At 40.4% G+C, this 22,645-nt stretch overlaps 1 protein-coding gene across 1 annotated transcript in view; it reads right to left on the reverse strand.

The window, feature by feature from the left end:
* The window catches only part of TP53BP2 (tumor protein p53 binding protein 2), a gene marked incomplete in the record, with an annotated part of 1,836,298 nt that overhangs the window by 257,733 nt on the left and 1,555,920 nt on the right, over positions 1-22,645 (reverse strand). Inside the window, 1 exon segment of the mRNA XM_044060198.1 lies at positions 409-575. Within this exon segment, the coding sequence (XP_043916133.1) occupies positions 409-575 (167 nt within the window).

A 22,645-nucleotide genomic window follows, 5' to 3' on the forward strand; every position in this document is an offset into this window, starting at 1 on the left:
TGTCCCTTTTATACTAGCACTTATGTTCCAGTGGACATACGGTGCATCAGTAAGGCACTTAAAAGAACTATCCCCTGGCCAGAAGTCAGTTCCTTGGCAGGCTCTCTGCCATACAGTTTTATGCTACTGCAGCAGTGACTTAATTATGAACCCCTGCAGCATGTGCAAAGTAGCTGAGCTTCTTAGCAGTGATGCATTACAAAAACAAAGACAAAAAACAGCTGATGAATGCTAAATACATTTCACATATACTTTTCAATAATATAAGAAGCTTTGAAATTTCTGAAATACTTATATGTTCACAGTCTTCCGGTAGCAGCACCAGAAGATAACTGGATTCTAAAATCTCTCAATGCTTTTATATCTGATGATTAAACCTTATTTCTAAAGTGTTAATAATGTAATTACCATATAAGAACTGGGAACATTGACTGTAACCTTCTTCCATCTCTTCACACTTATCAGCTGCAGTCTGCATGTCGCTGTATGTCATGGCAAACACTGCGGCTCCTGATTCTACCAGAAACTTACAAACTTGGACATTATTACAGGATGCAGCACAGTGTAAAGGTGTCCTGAAAAGAAAATTAAAAATGTATATACCTTGTTTTCTTGTAATACAAAAACACATCATACAATTTATGTGTCCACAACATTACAAGACCAACACCTTGTCACAATCCTTCACACTGCCAACATTATTAATTACAGTCACTGATGTATGGCCATGCAAAAATGCATCACAGCAGTAAATACACAAGTTTTTCTGTGACAGCTTTATAATAAAAGCTCCACTGCTGGCAATAATGGACAACATTAAAAAAAAACTAAAATGTTTCTCAGTGCTTGTCAAAATTATACTGCTGTAATGTAACTTGACAGCTGCTGTGTCATTTTGATTAGTGGATAGAAGTCTGCAGTCAACACTGAACATACACAACACAATATATTTCAGACAGCTGTAACCTGCCTGTTTTAATTTTCTTTGTAATGGTGGACTGGTGCCACCTTAACACCCCAACCTCCATTAAAAAAAAAAAAAAAAAAAAAAAAATATATATATATATATATATATATATATATATATGATATATAGATATATATCTTTAGATAGACATAGACAGACACCCACCTATATTTATTTATGAGGGTGTAAGGGGGGGCAGGAGCCCATTGCCTTACAAATGGGATGATTATTAAATCTGTTTAATCTACCTATCTTACTCTATGTACTTATTTACTTATCTATGTTCCTATCTGGCTATGGAAATAGATGAGCAATAATTCAGTAGAACATTGCACTTGTCTGGTATTCCTTTGTCAGTGCACCTCACTGTGTATCGATGTATCTAGTACTGTTCGTCTGCTACTCATTTTAAAAAGTTTTTAAAGAAGCAGTAGGTGATTAGTGAACAACTGACAACTTTGTCTGCTTCTGTAGCAAGGCAGGTCACCACTATTTTAGGCAACCATTACTGCCATACTGTGTCCATCAAGATCCATACCTACTGCATTTCACTGGTAGTTGCCAATGAAAATATGATCCTGGCAGTGGCACCACAACTGGGCAGTCCATATTAAGCTTGTATTTTCTCCAATTTGTGATCAAGTTGAGCAGGAATTATCAAGTCGATGGGGGGTGGGGGATAAAAACATTCAGTGCAACAGATACGACATAGGAGGATGTGGAATACCCCTAAAGAAGGGAGGAGCTGAGAAGATCAACATGACCATCTGCAGAAGCTACTTCTGAAAATCTAGAAAAGCTATAACAATTCTGACGGTTTTAAATAAACATTTACATACAGATAGCCAAAAGGATAGGCATTTAAAGCACACATCTGCTCAAAAGAAAGCTGATGAGGACCTGTAATATTAGCATTAAAGCTGGACACACATTTTGTCCTAATTTCCTTGTTCTGTGCTGTTCATTCCTCAACCCATTTCTCTGCATGTAGTTGCAAACAAACTGTGTGAAAGCAGTACTCCACTGTACACTGTGCTTAAAAAGTATTTACTGATCACTGTTGGGTTATCTCACCAAAATAATCTGGACATCCTACCAAGGTACCAAAGCCAAAACCCTCCATACATTTGACGTATGACCTAAACCATGGTTGTAAGGGTACATAAGCAGATGTATGAGGATAAGATCCTCAGACTATCTCAAAGCCAGGATACCTGGAGACCCCAGAAAAAAATGCAACAATAAAAGGAAAAAGGTTAGCTAAGAGGAGGAAAGGTCGAGAATGTCTCCACCTTGGTCTAAAAGGACACACATTTTTCATCCCATTTCTTATCCTCTACCTCTTATTTATTTTAACGTCTTCTACCCATTTAGCATCTTTGTTATGTTCCACAGGATCTTCATAGATACTTCTCAAAAATGTATCTATTTCTTTTTTTGGCAGTCTTTCAATTCCTTTTACCTTATTTCCCAATTCTCTATAAAACATTTTTGGGGTCATCAATAAATTGCTTATTTTGTATTTTTCCTTTATATTTATCTTCATATCTTCTAAGTTTTTCTGCCTGTGCCGAAATTTTATTTGTGACAGTGCATGACAGATCCTGGTCTGTTCTAGTACTGCGGATTGCTTTTATCACACCTATCTATCTTAGTATTTTTGTTGCTCTGTTCCCTCTTCTATAGTCTTCTGACAGTGACACTTCTTGCCTTAACTGCTTTATAGTTTTCTCTACTTGATATTTCCATGATGGTATTCGATTTCTCCCCTTTCTTTCCCTCACTACCCTGTGTTCTTGTGGCAAAACTTTATCAGTTATTAATTTAGCTGCACAGTAATATATCCCGTTTACTTCTGAAATATTGCATGGATCTCTATGAACACTCCTAATTACTGTGTTGATTTGTTTTATGAGACTTCTATATACCACATGACTGTTGTATTGTCTGTGAAGATCCTGAGGGGACCTGGATTCCATGAGTGCAAAAAATTCTGCAGGACCTGAATGACTGCCCTCATTCCTTCACACGGATATGCTCCTTCATTTGTTTTTGGGTCCATTGCCTCTGGACTCATAGGGAGCTTGACCATGCTCCCTAACTCGGTTTGAGGCATTTGTTTGAGCTCCTGAATAAGAACTGCTGGTATGAAATGAAGCCCTTGACTGAACTGCACCTGTGAGATCCACTACTGTAATTCTCCTTTTAGAAAGAGAATTAATGGGATCTGAGCATCCAAAGGGTGACAATTTTGGGACCAAAAAGATTTTAGGTACCACTGGATTGATCTCAAATTTAGTTTAGCAAAATGAACCATGGGGATGGATGCCGCCACAAACTGCAGAGCTTTGAGAATTTCCCTTCTTGGACAGGACTGAAGAAATGCCTCCTATGCCAATCTCTGTTGCAGACTGGAGATGGCCGGTTGAAAAGTCATGGTCTGAAGAGGGGAAAAGGGTGCAGACATGGCTTAGCTGCCACAGAGGTGGGGTGATACTACACGTCTCCACTGCAGACAATACCACAAGAGCCAGAGCAGAAGGGTAGGCCAAATTTAAGTAAAAAAAACCCAGATGGCTGACAGAGAGCTTGACTCCCACCCCAGGGCATTCTTAGGCTCCTTTCTTTCCCTGGCATAATTGCAGGCATTGGACCAGAGGTTGACTGGAGTGCCAGCATATCATGCAAGGATGTGGGGTACTGAGACAGCCAGCAGAATGAAATAAAGGAGAGAAAAGATGGCAAAAATTGCTACTGCATATTAGTGCCTCATGTAGTGTGGTTTTCTGTGTACCTAACAGCTTTAAAATCTTTTATGATGAAGAGATTCAGAAAACTGTGTGAAGGGAGAAATCAAGCCTGAAAATAGGGAAATACTTCCAAAAACAGGTACATCATGTGCAAGGGTAAATTAGACCTGGAAATAGGTCCACTCCTCCAAAATAAGGAGGGAGGAGAAGTCTGCTGTGAATCATGTTAACTATGACAGGAATAACATTATTTGGATGTAATGGCAGATTACCCTCAAAAGATAAACAAAAAATTATACAGATAACCCTCAAAAGGTAAACAAAAAATGATACAGATAACCATGGATTCAGACATTGGTGGAGCATCAACAGCATAACACTGCAGACTGATTTAATGGTTACAAAATTCTGCAATATGCTGCAGTTTCTTTCTATGTAGGTGTACCAAACATAGAAACTTACTGTGCAACCCCACTATCATGAGCGATCAAAACTGGATGCAACTATAACACTGAATTAGGTGTACTGTGCATTGTTTGAATCAAACAGTGTAACAAAAAACAGCATAAGTATCTGTTTACCAAAACATTTAATTTCACAAACAGAAAGACCAGTTTCAATGATTCAAGTTAAGATGGAGCACAACTGACTCCTATGCAAAGGACAAGAACTCAATGGACTGTGTGTGTGTGCTTGCGCATGTGGGCACATTTACAGTCATCTGCCTTCGATATCCATACACATTTACAACATAATAAAATGTATCTAAATAAAAAATTAAAAACATTTTCTTACAGAAGCAAAACCTAAGGAAAAAGGAAAAGTACAGTTTTGTACCTACCATAAATGTAGATGTTCGAGGATTCCATTGCTGCAGTCCTTACTATTGGGTATAGTCCGCGTCCAGTCGGCCCGAATACCAGAGTATAAGGCTGACGTCGGTCATGGCGCCTTAGACTGACGTCAGTACGTCAGGGTACTAATGCGCATGACCGACGTCATATCCTCAGTCTTTTCTTGCCCCAGATGTCAGAAGACCCTAAAAAGACAAGGCCCAAAATACCTGCACCAAAAACATGTACAATATATACAAGAATATATACAAAAATAGAAACATGTAAACTCACCTACACAACCACCCCTAAACACAGAGGGGAAGGAGGGAGGGTTTGGACTGCAGCAATGGAATCCTAACATCTACATTTATGGTAGGTACAAAACTGTACTATGTTCTTCGCTTTCCATTGCTGCAGTCCTTACTATTGGGTAGAATCCCAAAGCAGAGGTAAGGGAGGCTGGCAAATCATAAAGAAGTAGGAGCTGACAACATGCCTTGCAAAACAGCTGTGGCAAAACCAGCCCTAGACTTAGAGTAGATAGGAAGGTGATAATGCTTAGAGAAAGTATGCACTGAACTCCAAGTAGCTGCTTCCAAAATATCCTTAGTTGCCACCCCCCTTAGAAATGCTGTTGAAGTGGCAGTAGCCCTAGTGGAATGAGGCCTAATCCCAGCTGGAATCTCCTTGCCATGATGGGAATAACAAAATGCAATGCAAAAGCCAATCCACCTAGAAATAGTTTGTTTTGACACAGGCTTGCCCTGTGAACTCAAAGCAAAAGAAACAAACAACTGCTGAGACTGCCTAAAATCCTTAGTCCTGCTTAAATAATAACGCAATTGCCTGTGTACATCTAAAGTGTGCAAAATCTTTTCCCCTTTATTTTGAGGGTCTGCATAAAACGTAGGCAAATGAATAGTTTGGTTTAAAGCCACACTAGAAACCACCTTAGGCATAAAGGAAGGATTAGTACGTAATGATACCCTATCCTTATGGAAAATCAAAAGGGCTCTACTGCCATAAGGGCCTGCAACTCAGACACCCTTCTTGCAGAAGTAATAGCCAACAGAAAAGCAGTCTTCCATGACAAGTATTTCAATTCAGCAGTAGCTGCAGGCTCAAAAGGTTGTAGAGTAAGTTTTTCCAACACAAAATTGAGATCCCAAGCAGGAGTAGGAGCTCTGGGGGTCTTATATTCTTTGCCCCTCTAAGAAACTGCTTGAACAAAGGATGCGAAAACAAAGGTGGGTCACAATCATAGTGAGCTGAAATTGCTGCAGCATGAATCTTAATAGAAGAGAAGGACAAACCTTTGTCCAATAACTCAGTAAGATATTGAAGAGCCACACTCAAATTAGGCTCAGAAATCTCCAAATTCTTTGCTGTACTCCAAAATAAAAATCTCTTCCATTTTTCTGCGACACTCTCCTTGTACTAGGTCTTCTAGCTTCCATAATCACATTTAAAACTTGTTGAGGAAGTTGAGACCTGCTGTGTTTCAACACAGAATATGCCAGGCTGTTAGATGAAGAGAGTGAAGCTTGACATTGAGCAGATGACCGTCCTTCTGAGATAACAGATGAGGAATCAGAGGTAAAGGCCATGGAGGCTTCTTTACCAGACTCCGTAGTAGTGGGTACCAGTGTTGCCGAGGCCAATCTGGAGCTATCAAAATCATCCTTGGCCTGTCTTGTCTGACCTTTAATAGTACCTTTGGAAGAAGAGGCAGAGGTGGAAAGGCATACACATGAAGGTTTTTCCAACTGAAAGACAGAGCATCCACTTTCCAAGCTGTGTGATGAAACCCCTTTGTGCAATACTTTGGCAGCTGGTGGTTTAGTGGAGAAGCGAACAGATCTATGTCTGGAGTTCCCCATGACACTGTCAATTTCTGAAATACATGAAGATCCAGTTTCCACTCGTGGGGATCCATGATTTGTCTGCTTAACACAACTGCTAAGGAGTTCTGTGCTCCTGGCAGAAACCTTGCCTGAAGAGTTAGTTGCAAGCTTAGCGCAGTCTCCCATAAAATCATTGCTTGCCTGCATAGAGGATAAGAATGTGTTCCACCTTGCTTGTTGATGTACCACATGACAGTTGTGTTGTCTGTTAGAATCAACACCTGCCCTGGAAGAAGTAACTCCTTGAAAGCCATTAATGCAAACTGGACTGCTAACATCTCCTTCATGTTGATATGTAGATGCTGTAGTCTGGCAGGCCACTTGTCTTGTATCCACTTTCCATTTAGATGAGCTCCCCAAGCAATGTCCGAGGCATCTGTCGTTAAAATCTGACTTGCCTCTGGCCGGGTCACAGAGAGTCCCTTGTTTAGGTGACATTCCTGAGCCCACCACAAGAATTCTTTTGAAGGCAAGGTATTATTTGAATGACAGTGTCCAAATCCTGGCAGTGCTGTGTCCATACATTTTGAGATACCATTGTAGCTTCCTCATATGCAGTTTGGCATTGGGAAGCACCAGAATACAAGATGCCATGAACCCTAATGCTTGAAGGACTGTCCTTGCAGTCAGCACGGACTGATGAGATAGTTGATGGAAGTAAAGTGACAGACTCTTTTGTTTGTCCGGGGTTAAAAAGGCCATCTGGGCTGCTGTATTCAGTCTCACACCCAGAAAGCACATGTCTTGAGAGGGTACTAGACTGGACTTTATTTCGCTCACAGAATACCCTAGGCATCTTAGCACTGCTATAACATATTCCAGATGCTGTAGAAGGTCTTCCTTTTCTTGAGCCAGAATCAGGCAGTCGTCCAAGTAAGGATAGATTTGAATTCCTTGAAGCCTGAAATAAGCTATCACTGGAGCCAGAACCTTTGTGAATACTCTGGCAGTAGATAAGCCAAAGGGCAATGCAGAGAACTGATAATGAGAATTTCCAGTTCGAAACCGCAGATACTTCCTGCAACTTAGCCTTATAGGCACATGAAGGTAAGCTTCCTTGAGATCTAAAGTTACCATCCAGTGATCTTTGCCCAGCAGAGGTAAAAGTTGTTGTAACGCCAACATCTTGAACTTGGGAATGTCCAGATAAGTGTTGAGGAGAGATAAATCCAAAATTGGTCTCCACGTGTTCCCCTTCTTTGGTACTAGGAACAGGCGAGAATAAAATCCTAGGCCCCTTTCTGATACAGGGACTGGCTGAATGGCCCCCATCTGGAGTAACTGAGAAACTTGCTTGTGAGCCTCTTTTCTTTGTGGAGGAGGAACGTCTGGCATGCCTTTGAAAGGGGCATTGTGTGGAAATAAAACCTGTAACCGTGGTGAATGATATCCAACACCCATCTGTCTTGAGTAATTAAATCCCAATTTTCTTTGAAAAGAGACAGTCTTCCTCCCAAAGGAGCTGCCAGACGAGAATCCACTGGCAGCTGAAAAGGCAGGTCATTGGGTCTGTTTACGAAAGGACTGACCCCTGCCCTCACCAGAAGTCTGAGCAGGTGAACTCCCTGATCTAGGCCTAAAAGAACCTTGAGCCCTGCCCCTACCACGTCTAGACCTACCCCTAGACTGGGAATCATAAGCAGGATATGTCCACCCCTTAGCAGGCCAATTTCTACTAATACTTGGTGGCTGCACCTGCAAAAAATCTTTAACAGTTTGCATAGACTTAGCTTTGTCCTCCATTTTCTTTAAAAGTGCTTCCACAGGCGATCCAAACAACACATCAGACTGTAAAGGAGCATCCAAAATCCTTGTCTTAACATGCTCAGCTAAATTCTGATCCTTCAACCAGGCATGCCTTCGAAGAACAGAACTAGTAGCAGCCACCCTCGAGGAGGCCTGTACAGCATCAAAACCACATTGCAAAGAATGCTTACCCACTTGTTCAGACACATGAACCAAATCCAGCAACTCTTTACACTCAATACCTTCCGCCAAAGCATCCACCTTAGATTTCAATTGTGAAAGGAGATAATTTTGATATTTTAGCATGTGAAACTGACAATTCAACGCCTCATGGCTAGAGTGGAAGAAGTATACACTTTCTTTCCCCACCTATCCAAAGCCCTTGCCTCTTTATCAGTGGGAACAGGATTTTTAACCACAGAAGCTTTAACACCTTTAGGCCCCTGAGAAACAGTTTCTGGGTCCGCCCTAGGACTCTTAAACAAATACTTATGAGCTTCGGGCACCCTATAATACCTATCAGGTTTAACAGGAGCAGGAGGCAAAGAATCAGGGTTCAGGGAAGCCTCTGCAAAAACATCTTCCACCACATTCAACACAGGAGGAATAGCTAAGGGCCTATGCTGGGGCAAAAACAAGAATTCCCTAAGCCTTTTCCTGGAATCAGAGTAATCCTGGCCTTCCCATTTAAAATGCTCCCTCATGGAATGCAGAGTCTCTGAAAATGAGAAATCCGCAGGAGGAGAAGCTGTAGGAGTGGAATCATCCACATCAGAATCAGAATAAGTAGGATACTCCTGCAAGTCTTCCGCAGAAGACTCTGAAGCCTCTGAACATTGTTCAAAACTATCAAACTCCGGTTCCACCCTAGGCCTCTTATCAGGCGGGGGCATAGAACCTCTAATCAAAGTAATCAAATCTTCTGCCATTTTAAGCATATGTTTCTTAGGTACAGAACCCGAAATGCTAGGAGAAGCCCCCACTGAAGCTGAACTAGGCCTACCTCTCAAAGAAGTTTTGGCAACAGAAGGAGAGGCTCTAACTACCTTGGGAAGAGAGGGAAGAACAGTTACCTGAGTAGCCCCTCAGCCTGGCCTACCTCCTGAGAAGGCACATCCTGTAATAGTAAAGTTTCTGCCTGAGACTCCATGGAAACTCCTGGCAAAACCTCTGGCTCCACTGAGCCTTCTAAAGAACCGACGTCCGGGACTGCCGGTTCATCAACCCTAGGCTTCACTGATTTGTCCTTGCGCTTCTTGGGCTAAGCGGGCCGGAGCATCCGACGGCATTTTATAATTGCAACGCTTCCCAAACACTAACCTGGCACAGTCTAACCTCCTCTTAATAGTGCGTTTGTTAAACCTAGCACAAGAGCGGCAACCAACAACGTCGTGCGCAGGACCTAAACAAGGTATACACAAGGTATGGTAATCCCTATGAGGTATCTGTTACCCACAAGAAATACAGTTATTCACTTTTTCTGACATCCGGTAAAATACTGAGGCAAGAAAAACCAAAATGTTCCCCAACGGGTACTTAGCCAACTCTGTTTCGGTCTGAAACTCCGCTCGAAATATTTCAGAACGCCAACCTGCACTCGCAAAACTGCTTCTGCATCGGACCATGCGGCAAAAGACTGAGGATATGACGCCGGTCATGCGATTAGTACCCTGACGCACTGACGCCAGTCTAAGGCACCATGACCGACGCCAGCCTTATACTCTGGTATTCGGGCCGACTGGACGCGGACTATACCCAATAGTAAGGACTGCAGCAATGGAAAACGAAGAACATCTTCATAAATAGACCCTCTTTAAATAACATTTAAATAAAGTTAACCCTTAACCTTTAAGGAGCACGGTAAAGACTGAACCATGGGGATGGATGCCGCCACAAACTGCAGAGCTTTGAGAATTTCCCTTCTTGGACAGGACTGAAGAAATGCCTCCTATGCCAATCTCTGTTGCAGACTGGAGATGGCCGGTTGAAAAGTCATGGTCTGAAGAGGGGAAAAGGGTGCAGACATGGCTTAGCTGCCACAGAGGTGGGGTGATACTACACGTCTCCACTGCAGACAATACCACAAGAGCCAGAGCAGAAGGGTAGGCCAAATTTAAGTAAAAAAAACCCAGATGGCTGACAGAGAGCTTGACTCCCACCCCCAGGGCATTCTTAGGCTCCTTTCTTTCCCTGGCATAATTGCAGGCATTGGACCAGAGGTTGACTGGAGTGCCAGCATATCATGCAAGGATGTGGGGTACTGAGACAGCCAGCAGAATGAAATAAAGGAGAGAAAAGATGGCAAAAATTGCTACTGCATATTAGTGCCTCATGTAGTGTGGTTTTCTGTGTACCTAACAGCTTTAAAATCTTTTATGATGAAGAGATTCAGAAAACTGTGTGAAGGGAGAAATCAAGCCTGAAAATAGGGAAATACTTCCAAAAACAGGTACATCATGTGCAAGGGTAAATTAGACCTGAAATAGGTCCACTCCTCCAAAATAAGGAGGGAGGAGAAGTCTGCTGTGAATCATGTTAACTATGACAGGAATAACATTATTTGGATGTAATGGCAGATTACCCTCAAAAGATAAACAAAAAATTATACAGATAACCCTCAAAAGGTAAACAAAAATGATACAGATAACCATGGATTCAGACATTGGTGGAGCATCAACAGCATAACACTGCAGACTGATTTAATGGTTACAAAATTCTGCAATATGCTGCAGTTTCTTTCTATGTAGGTGTACCAAACATAGAAACTTACTGTGCAACCCCACTATCATGAGCGATCAAAACTGGATGCAACTATAACACTGAATTAGGTGTACTGTGCATTGTTTGAATCAAACAGTGTAACAAAAAACAGCATAAGTATCTGTTTACCAAAACATTTAATTTCACAAACAGAAAGACCAGTTTCAATGATTCAAGTTAAGATGGAGCACAACTGACTCCTATGCAAAGGACAAGAACTCAATGGACTGTGTGTGTGTGCTTGCGCATGTGGGCACATTTTACAGTCATACGGCCTTCGATATCCATACACATTTACAACATAATAAAATGTATCTAAATAAAAAATTAAAAACATTTTCTTACAGAAGCAAAACCTAAGGAAAAAGGAAACTTCATAAATAGACCCTCTTTAAATAACATTTAAATAAAGTTAACCCTTAACCTTTAAGGAGCACGGTAAAGACAATCTGCTCAACTTATGTAATAATATAAAATAAAGTTATGTACTCACCATAACATTTCATCTGTGTTGTCCATTTTCATTCTTCCTCAACAGATGAGTCTTGGATCCAACTCAGCCACTTCTACCAGATCCTCTGATCCAAAACTCTTGAGCTCCTCCCTTTACCCATAATGCCCTACCAACCTAACATACCTCAGATCAAGTATGGTACCCTTAAAGATAAAGGGACAATACCTTAAAGAAAATATTGAAGGATAGAAGAAGAAAAAGAAATGGAGCTCAAACAAGAAGCCAAGGTTCACAAAGAAAACTCTGTCTTTTCAAGAGTAAAGGGAAAGGGGTAGGTGGGTGGGACGTTGAGGAAGAATGAAAATGGACAACACAGATAGAAAAGTTATGTACTTACCATAATGTTCCATCTGTGTTCTCCATTTTCATTCATTGCTCAACTGGTGGGACACAGTCCTCAGTTAGTTGAACCTTGGAAGGCCCTCATAGAAGGATATTTCAGAGTACTGCACAGTCAAAGGCAGCTCTGTTCCTGGAAATCAAATCCAATTTGTAATAAGCAATAAAAGTATGAGCATTAGCCTAAATTGCAGCTGCACAAATGTAAACTATGGAAGCCCTTGTCCAAAAGACTGAATAGACCACCACAGACCTTGTGGAATGAGCTCTAACAGGCTTAAACACTGAAAAAATCCAAACCAGACCGTAAAAAGCTGAAATACTGACAAACAACAAGGAAAGCTACCAGGGAAACTAACAATAATTTTTTTTAGCACTTTTGTTCTTTTTATTAAATACAGAATTTCTTCAGAAAACAAAGAAATGTGAAGCAACTCTAGTTTAAAAAGATCCACCAATAATAAATCATGTGTTCATAATAGCAAATCAGGACACCATATGCAAATCAGAATAAAAAGCAATATAATCTTATTACGAAGTGTGTGTATTAAAATGCTTAAATACTTGATCATTGCTGGCACCTTTAAATGTGGTGCATGTAAATTTTGTAGATATATTACTAAGTGTTTCCAGCATTGTCATGAAGAGTACAAACAAAACCATTACAGCTAGAAGCAAATATAACACACGGAGTTGTTTATCTGGTCAACTGTGAGACATGTGAAAGTTTTTACATTGGAAAGCCAGTTAGAAAGCTTTCAAAAAGAATGTATGAACACACGATGGGCCATAAAGAAAAAAGACAGTAATAACGCATTGGCGAGACACTCTTTAGTGTGTAACAACTTTAGGAAATTTACCTTTTTGTATTAAATAAGGCGTATACAGAAGGATTTAAAAATAATGTTTTAATTGAGTGCAGGGAAGCTGAGTGGCAGATCAGACTTGCTACAGAAAAACCACCAGGGCCCAATGACCACATCAATTTGAAATGTTTTCTTTTGACACACAGGTTGTAAAAACATCATTTTAATCCTGCTAAATGTTTTTGAGCATTTTGCACATTTTATATTTTTCTATGCCATTTTTATTAATTAACATTTTAGATCAAGTATTTAAACACTAACATACACACTTCATAATAAGATTATATTGCTTTAAGATTTTATTCCAATTTGCATATGGTGCTCTGATTTGCTATTATGAACTATTGCTATTGGTGGATCTTTTTAAACTAGATTTGCTTCACATTTCTTTATTTTCTGAAGTTCAATAACAAAAAGTACTAAAAAACATTTATTGTTACACAATTTCCCTGGTAGCTTTCTGTGTTGTTCTTTCTGTGTTGTTTGTCAGAGTTTCTAAGAGGCTTAGGCAAGGATACACAAAGGAGTTGCAATCGGTTAACTATTTGGTCAGTGTAACTTTGGAAACTGGCTTGCCCAATTTATTAGGAGAGAAAGAGACAAACAGCTGCTCAGTCTTCCTGAAATCCCTGGTTCTATGGAGATAAAACTAGAGTTGTCTATGCACATCTACAAGATGAAGCATGTACTCTCCCTTATTTGAAAAGTCTGGAAAGAAGCAAGGGAGTTAATGACCTGGTTAATGTTTGATTCAGAAGCTACCCTAGGCAAAAAAGACAAGCTGGTCCACAAGGACACCCTATCTTTGTGGAAAACCAGGTAAGGAGATTTGGAAGATAAAGCTTGGAGTTCAGATATTCATCTAGCTGATATGACAGCAACTAGAAAAACAATTTTCCAAGACAAAGTAAGATCTGACCTGGCTGAAGGTTCAAAGGGAGTATGAGTCAGGGCCTGTAGCACAAGAGTTAAATCTCATGGAGAGTAGAATCCTTTAGCGGAGGTCTAAGTAAAAAGGTCCCTTTGAGAAAGGCTTTATATAATTTACAAAAGGCTAAGGTAAATTTTTTTCACCTACATAGAAATTTGAAATTGCAATCAACTGTACCTCAACAGTAGAAAATTGAAGCTAAAAAATCAAATATAGCTGGTACAGGGGCAGAAAGGGGGGGGTCCAGATCCCCGTTAAGGGCCCAGAATACAAATCTCTACCATTTACTTTTGTAAATCTTTCTAGCAGAAGCTTTTTGAGAAGATAAAATATGACAGACTGGGGAGGAGAGCCTGGGCTAACTAGCAATCAGTGGAATTGGGGAAACCGTGCTGTCAGTTTGAGGCCTGCTATGTCTGGATGAGTCATCCCTGTTGGGTGAGACAGGAGGTCAGGAGTGGGATACAGTATCCACGGAGGAAGAAAATAAGGCCAGAGGAAGGGGAACCAAATCTGACGAGGCCAATGGGGGCAATGAGGACAACTGCACTCTTCAACCAGTATGCTTTCTGTTAGAAATTTGGGAATGAGATGGGTAGGTGGATAAGCATAAAGGAGACTGGAGGGCTAATCATGGATTACAGCATCTGTCAGTGACTCCCCTGTTGGAAGGATGAGGGCAAAGAAAGTACAGTTTTGTACCTACCATAAATGTACATGTTCGAGTGTTCACCCTGCTGCAGTCATCACACTTGGGTTATCCTGCCGTCAGGTGGTCCCGCAGTCGGCCTGAATTCCAAAGTCTTGGCCCGGTGTCGGTTGCTGTCGCTTCCTCCCTGACATCAGTGTGCCAGGGGTATAAAGAGGCATCCAACGCCATTTTCTTCAGTTTTTCTTGCCCCAGATGTCAGGTGCCCCCAATAGGTAGGCAAAAAAAAAAAAAAAATATATATATATATATATATATATATATATATATATATATATACACACACATATACAGCTACATAAAAAAAAAAACCCTTAGGCACAAGCAAATACACCATAGAGGTAGTATAGGATAGAGTGGTAGAGATACGTTCAGCTACTTCAGAGGGGATGGAGGGAGGGTAACCTGGACTGCAGCAGGGTGAATGCTCGAACATCTACATTTATGGTAGGTACAAAACTGTACTATGTTCATCGTGTTACCCTGCTGCAGTCATCACACTTGGGTTGAATCCCAAAGCTAAGGATGGGAGGTGGAGTCAGACAGGGTTAGAAGAAGCTAGTAAGCCCTGCAAAACTGCAGTGGCAACACCAGCTCTAGTCTTAGAGTATAGAGGTAAGTGATAGTGTTTGGTGAAGCTGTGCACTGAACTCCAAGTAGCAGCTTCCAGAATATCCTTGGTTGGCACTCCCCTGAGAAAGGCTGCTGATGTAGCTGTAGCCCTGGTGGAGTGGGACCTAATGTTAGCAGGTACTGGTTTCCCATGATGTGTGTAACAGAAACGTATGCAATCCCCTATCCCTTTTGAAATGGTCTGTTTTGAGATAGCTTTTCCTTGTGATCATGTAGCATAGGCTAGAAAAAGCAGGTCAGTTTTTCTGAAAGTCTTAGTTTTATCCAAGTAGTAACGTAATTGCCTGTGAATGTCCAAAGAGTGCAGGAGTCTTTCTCCTTTGTTCTGGGGATTTGGGAAGAAGGTAGGCAAGTGAATGGTTTGGTTTAGGGCCACACTGGATACCACCTTTGGCATAAATGTAGTAAATACCAGGTGCTCTCACCACGAGTGATATCAAAGTCACAATCACAGATCCAAATGTGATAGGAATGTAACGAAATCTGCACACAAACTCCAGTAGTAATTCAAGAATAATCCAAAAAGATTTATTGAAGTGAGCGCTTTCGCGTAGTACCTACTACGCTTCATCAGACAATGTAAAATTAATTTAAAATCTCCATTTAAATACAAAAAAGTAGTGTATAGTAAAAGTGGGGAGTGGCAATGGGCACTCCGTGTGCGAACACATATGCCAACCTGGTTGTTCTCAGGTGGGAACAGAGCTGTCTATTTTGCCATCCATCTTTTGCTAAGATAAAAGTCTACAAACGTTTTGTGGATGATATTCTTATCATTTGGGAGGGTACTAAAATTGAATTTGAGAATTTTTTATTACATCTTGAATCTACTTCTACATTCCTTAGATTTACCATGGAATGCTCCCATGAGAGGGTCCATTTTTTGGATACCACGCTTAGTATAACTGATAGTGGCTCCATTGCTTCTACACTCTATAGGAAAGTTATTTGGAAAAATACATTACTAACCTTTGATAGCATGCATCCTAGGTACATTTTCCCAGGTATAATTAAAAGTCAATTCATTAGACTAACTAGACTCTGCAAAGATAGTAATGACTTGCGCTTTGAAGCTGATTACTTAGAAGAACTTTTCATTGAGAGGGGATATCATCCTAATTTAGTTAGCAGTATCAAAAATAGTATTATTAAAAATATACATCAAGACAGAACTAGAGAGACAAATAATAAGATTTCTGTGGCTATAAATGGAGATGTCCCAACTACTCAAAGAAATTGTGTTGCTATAACTCTGAATTATACCAGCAACATAAATAGTTTGAAAAAGGTTTTTTATAATAATTGGAAGGCTTTAATAATGGACCCAGACACTAAAACAATTATAGGGAACAAACCACATTTTATGTATAGGAATAGCCTCAGTCTTAAAAGATTATTATGCAATGATTCTCATTCTACATATCCAGTATCAACTTTTATTAGTAAAAGAACATTTACCTTTCCTTGTCATAACTGTAAAAGATGTAACTACATTTCTGAAACACAAGAATTCCAACATCCCAGCTTGAACTACATTTTTCTACCTAGATTTTTTGCAACTTGCACAACTAAAAACCTGATTTATCTTGCAACATGCAGAAAATGCCAAGCTTTTTATGTTGGGCTAACAAAAAGATGTCTGAAGGATAGAATATATGGTCATCTTTATGATATACAGAGAAAAAACGATCTAAATGCTTTAGCTAAACATATAATTGAATATCCTTCACACAGGTTTTGTTTTAGGGTTTTAGAAATTGTTACCATCAACACAAGAGGTGGCAATAACGCCACCCATCTAGGTAACAAAGAATTAAAATGGATTCTGAGACTAGGAGCTCATATATCACCTGGTTTAAATAGTAGTATTTCCATCAAACCAGTTTTAGATCTTAGATGAGTTCTATACATCTAATACTCCATGTTTCTAAGATTTATTTAATAATATATATTTATGTATGTGAATCATTGTACTCTAACATCATATTTTATATTTTTTATATCCATATATATATTCTTAGCTTTTGATACTAAATATACATATTTTTAAGTGTTCTTCTTATATGTCTTTTTTATATGTCTTACATTCCATTTATTTATGCACATACACGCTATGTTTTGATCCTTAAGGCATATTTACATACTATGCTTTTTTATAATATTATGTAACAATATCCTTATGGCTATATTTTAGCTACATTATCAACAAACACACATATATGGATACTGCTAAAATATACATGATAGCCATCTATTTTATCATGCTATACAAGTCATAATTAAGCATTTCATATATTCACCCATCTTACAGACCTAGTCAGGATAATAGATTTTAATACTTTAGATATACACTTGTCCATTTATTTAAGTATGAAGTAGTATTGACATTATTTATTTACTTATTTATTTGTACATATTTATATTATTATTGCTTATTCATATCATATTACATTATTACACTATTTATATGACTGCCATTTATATTATACTATATTAACTTAATTGATTTTAATGATGCTTATTTATATATGTTTATTCCTGTACATTTTAAGAACGTTCTGTGCATTCAGCGTATATTTCATTTTATGGCTATAATGGGTTCATATGCAATGGGTCTTGTGATACAACATCTATTTTGGTGGCTTATTTGCTGTTAAGAATTTTACATCAGAACGCTTTTGCTCACAACGCTACATTTCTGTGGTTCAAAGAAATCGATTCCATGCTGTTTAGTTCTAAATGATGTTTATTTCTATACATTTTAAGTACGCTTCTTGTATTCAAAACATATATTCCAACTTTATGGTAAAAATGTGCTCATATTCCTTGAGTTTCGTTATTTTATATTTATTTTGGTGGCTCATTTGCTGCTAATGAATTTTACTTTACTAGAGTGCTTCATTTACAATGTTACATTCTCGTGGCTTTAAGAATTTTTGACAACAGTATATTTTGATTGAATCTACAGACAGTATTTTGCTGGCATACACTTTCATTTATTTATGTGAAACAAAATATTGTGGTTTATCCAGATCTTATTTGAATGTGATTCAGGTTTAATTGGACTTATTAGAATGTATTTTATTTAGTTGATTAATTGGGTACGCTAATTTTGGCGCCCTTTTTTGTATTTAAATGGAGATTGGATTATTCTTGAATTACTACTGGAGTTTGTGTGCAGATTTCGTTACATTCCTATCACATTTGGATCTGTGATTGTGACTTTGATATCACTCGTGGTGAGAGCACCTGGTATTTACTACATTGCTTGTTTCACGCTACAGGTACTCTCTTCAGCTATCGGGTGTTTTTTACTATACACTACCTTTGGCATAAAGGAAGGATTTGTTCATAGAGAGACTCTGTCTTGATGAAAAATGATGAAAGGTTCCACTGCCATTAGTGCCTGTAGCTCTGAGACTCTTCTAGCTGAGGTTATTGCTAGTAGTAGGGCAGTTTTCCATGAAAGAAATTTTAAATCAGCAGAAAAAGCTGGTTCAAAGGCCGGTAGTGTAAGCTTTTCCAGAACAAAGTTGAGATCCCAAGTAGGTGTTGGAGCTCTCCTTGGCGGTTTTAAGTTCTTAGCCCATCTCAGGAACTGCCTCAGGAGTGGATGTGAGAATAAAGGAGGATCCGTGCTGTAATGAGCTGAAATTGCTGAGGCATGGATCTTAATAGATGAAAAGGAAAGTCCTTTGTGTAACATCTCAGTTAAATGTTGTAGAATCTGAGGGATGTTTGGATCAAGGGGGGTTTAGGCCTTTAGCCTGGTTCCAGGCGCAAAATCTTTTCCATTTGTCTGAATAGGTTTTCCTGGTGCTGGGTCTCCTCCAGAATGACATCCATAACAGCTTTGGATAAAGGTGTTGGCTGGTTGTTTAGGTAATTTGCCATGCAGCCAGGTTTAAAGTCCTGAGCTGGCTGTGTAGAATCTGATGATCTCGCTGGGTGAGCAGGTGAGGAATCTGAGGCAAAATCCATGGTGGGCCTTGGGCCATGTTCCTTAAAATTGGGTACCAATGCTGGCGTGGCCAGTCTGTTGCAACGAGTATCATTTGTGGTCTCTCTAATCTGACTTTCAGCAGTACCTTTGCTAGAAGAGGTAGTGGAGGGAAGGCATACACTGTTAATGTTTTCCAACTGAATGAGAGGGCGTCCACTTTCCAAGCTAGTGGATGGAAGATCCTTGTGCAAAATGTTTGAAGTTGGTGGTTGTGGGGGCTTGCAAACAGATCTATGTCTGGGCGACCCCATCTTTGAGCTATCATTCAAATACTTGTGGATCTAATTTCCATTCGTGTGGATCCATGATGTTTCTGCTTAGGTCGTCTGCCAATGTGTTTCTGTCCTGGCAGGAATTGTGCTTGTAATTGAACCTGGTAAGACAGTGCAGTGTTCCACAAGGTCATTGCTTGCCTGCATAGAGGGTAGGAATGTGTGCCCCCTTGCTTATGTACCACATGACTGTGGTATTGTCCATCTTTATTAGTAGTTGTCCTGGGTGTAGAAGGTCCTTGAAAGCTGTTAGGGCATTCTGTACTGCTAGCATTTCTTTTTGATTGATATGCAGATGCCTCTGATCTGTAGTCCATTTGCCCTGAATGCACTGCCCTGCCATGTGTGCTCCCCAGGCATAGTCCCATGCATCTGTTGTCACAGTTTGCCTGGCTGTGGGTAAGGTGAAAGGCTGACCCTTGTTGAGGTGGCATGCCTGTGCCCACCACAGAAACTCCTGTTGAAGGCAGGGAATGAGTGGTATCATTGTTTCCAAGCTGTGGCTGTGCTGAGTCCATACACTTTTCAGGTATCATTGTAATTTCCTCATATGCAGTTTTGCAAATGGTATTAGTAGTATGCAAGATGCCATGAATCCCAAGGCTTGCAGAATTTTTCTTGCAGGGAGTTGGGTCTTTGTTGCCATTATTTTGAAATATTGAAACAGCTGTCGTTGCTTGTCTGGCGTGAGATAAGCCATCTGGGCTGTTGTATTCAAGCTGGCACCCAGGAATATTATGTTTTGTGAGGGCACTAGTTTTGATTCCTTTTCGTTTACTGTGTACCCTAGGCAACTTAGAAGGTGTTTGACAAATGCCAGATGCTTTAAAAGAATGTCTTTGCTTTCTGCTTAAATATGGCAGTCGTCCAGGTATGGGTATATTTGAATTCCTCTTTGTCTGCAGTATGCAATTACTGGTGCCAGGCATTTTGTGAAGACCCTGGGCGCAGTAGATAAGCCAAAGTGCAGTGCAGAGAATTGATAATGCTTTGAACCTGCAATGAAGCGGAGGTGCAATTTTGTCCGATAGGGACATGCAGGTATGCCTCCTTGAGGTCCAAAGTGACTAGCCAAGCATTCTTGCCCAGCATGGGAAGAAGCTGCTGTAGTGTTAGCATCTTGAATTTTGGTACTTGCAGATAGGTGTTCAGAATTGAAAGATCCAGAATGGGTCTCCATGCTTTGTCCTTTCTTGGGACTAGGAAGAGTCTTGAGTAAAATCCTTGTCCTTGCTCCTGTGTAGGTACTTGTTGAATGGCTCTCATGTTCATGAGAGCTGTAATTTGTTTTTGTGCCTCTGCCCATTGATTTGGTGGTAGGTTTGGCATTCCTTTGTTCCTTGATAAGGTATGAAAGTGGAATCTGTATCCTTGAGAGACAATGTTTAGAACCCATTTGTCTTTTGTGATGATGTGCCAGTTGTCTGCATAAAATGCCAGTTTTCCTCTCAAGGGAGTTGCCAGGAGAGATTTGCTTGGTAGTTTGAGGATAGAGTCACTGTGTTTGTCTTCTGCTAGCTTGGGGCCTGTCTTCTCCTCCTTTCTGGGTAGCAGAACCCCATTGGTGAGGTTTGTAAGGGCCTTGTACAGACGCCCAAGGGGCAGAGGTCAGTCATTTACCCCTCTGTGATCTGTCTGAAGCTGGAAAGGACCAGTTTTTTGTTGGCCAATTTCTGCTGAATCGAGGGGGTTGTACCTGCAAAAAATCCTTGACCATTTGCATAGACTTTGCCTTATCCTCCATTTTCTTTAAAACCTCTTCTGCTTTGACACCAAATAATACATCCGGTTGTAAAGGTGCATCCAATAATTTTGCTTTAACATGGTCAGGGAGGGGTTGTTCTTTTAACCAAGCATGCCTATGTATGACAGAGCCAGAAACAGCTGCTCTACAAGAAGCTTCCAATGAGTCAAATCCGCATTGTAAAGTATGTTTGCCCACCTGTTCAGCTGCATGCAAAAGATCCTGCATTTCCTTGAATTCAGGCAGTTCTGAATGTGTGCTCATTTTTTGTTTTAACTGAGACATTAGAAATTGTTGATATTTCAACATGTGAAACTGGCAATTTAATGCTCTCATAGCCAGAGTAGCTGAGGGGTAAATTTTCTTGCCCCATCTATCTAGGGCTCTGGAATCCCTTTCAGAGTGCACTGGATTTTTAGCCATAGAAGCTTTAGCTCCCTTAGGACCCTGGGAAATAGTTTCTGGGTCTGCTACGGGGCTTTTATAAAGGAATTTGTGTGAGTCAGGTACTCTGTAGTATCTATCTGGTTTGGCTGGAGCAGAAGGAAGAGAGTCTGGACTTAAACTAGACTCCAAGTAAACATCATCCACAATATCCAGAACAGGAGGGATAGCAAGAGGTCTGTGCTGGGGTAGTAAAAGGAACTCTCGGAGCCTTTTCTTAGAATCTGAGTAATCCTGGCCTTCCCAGTGGAAATGTTCCCTCATGGTATGTAAAGTTTCCCCAAAGGAGTAGTCTTCAGGGGGCCACGCTGAGGGAATACAGTCTTCAGCATCAGAATCTTTGTAAGGTGGAAAAGTGTAATCCTGTTCCTCAGAAGAATCTGAGGAGAGAGAAACCTGGTCAGAAGATGCATAATCTTCCTCTTGTCTTGGTCTTTTATCAGGAGAGGGATGGGAACCCCTGATAAGGGTAATCAAATCTTCAGCCATCTTAAGCATCTGTTTCTTAGGCATGGGGCCTTGAACTGTAGACTGATGTACAGTTTTCTTTGGTTTTAAAAGAGTTTTAAGTTTAGCATAAGATTTAATGGTGAGTGTAGTCTGTCTGAAGACACCTTCAGAAACTGAAGGTGTTTCCGTTGCACCGGTGTCTAGTTCTGCTCCACTGTCGGTAGAAGGCTGCGTCGGCCTAGTAGGCTCCGCATGGGAATCCGCAGCTGTCTGGGGTTCCAGCTCTGCGGTAGTCAGGGTAAGCGCCTCACAGAAAAATGGAGAACCGGCGACAGGCCCAGCTGAGGCCTCAGTGTCTGGCTTATTCCTAGGCTGCCTGTCCTTATCCTTGCGTTTTTTAGGAGTGGCAGTCGTCGGCTGCTCCGATGGCATGATATAATTAAATTTCCTACCAAAGTAATGCCGTGCGAAGTCAAAACGGCGTTTGATAGTTAGTTTATTAAACCTAGTGCAAAACCGACAACCTTTGACATCGTGGTCTGGGCCTAGGCAAGGAATACAACAGGAATGGAAGTCCTTATGAGGTATTTGCTTCCCACAAGAAATGCAAATGTTAACTTTTTCTGACATCGGACTGAGTCAAGAAAATGTTCCCCAACGGGGTACTTAGCTTTATTGAAGACTTTGGACTGAAATTCAAATCGAAAATCTCAGGTGTCGGCCGACCAGCACTTGCGAACTGCTTCTGCTTCGGGCACCGTGCGGCAAGAAAGACTG

Source organism: Protopterus annectens, chromosome 1.part2 (genome assembly GCF_019279795.1).
Source record: "Protopterus annectens isolate FY-2018-M chromosome 1.part2, PAN1.0, whole genome shotgun sequence".
NCBI lineage: Eukaryota > Metazoa > Chordata > Ceratodontiformes > Protopteridae > Protopterus > Protopterus annectens.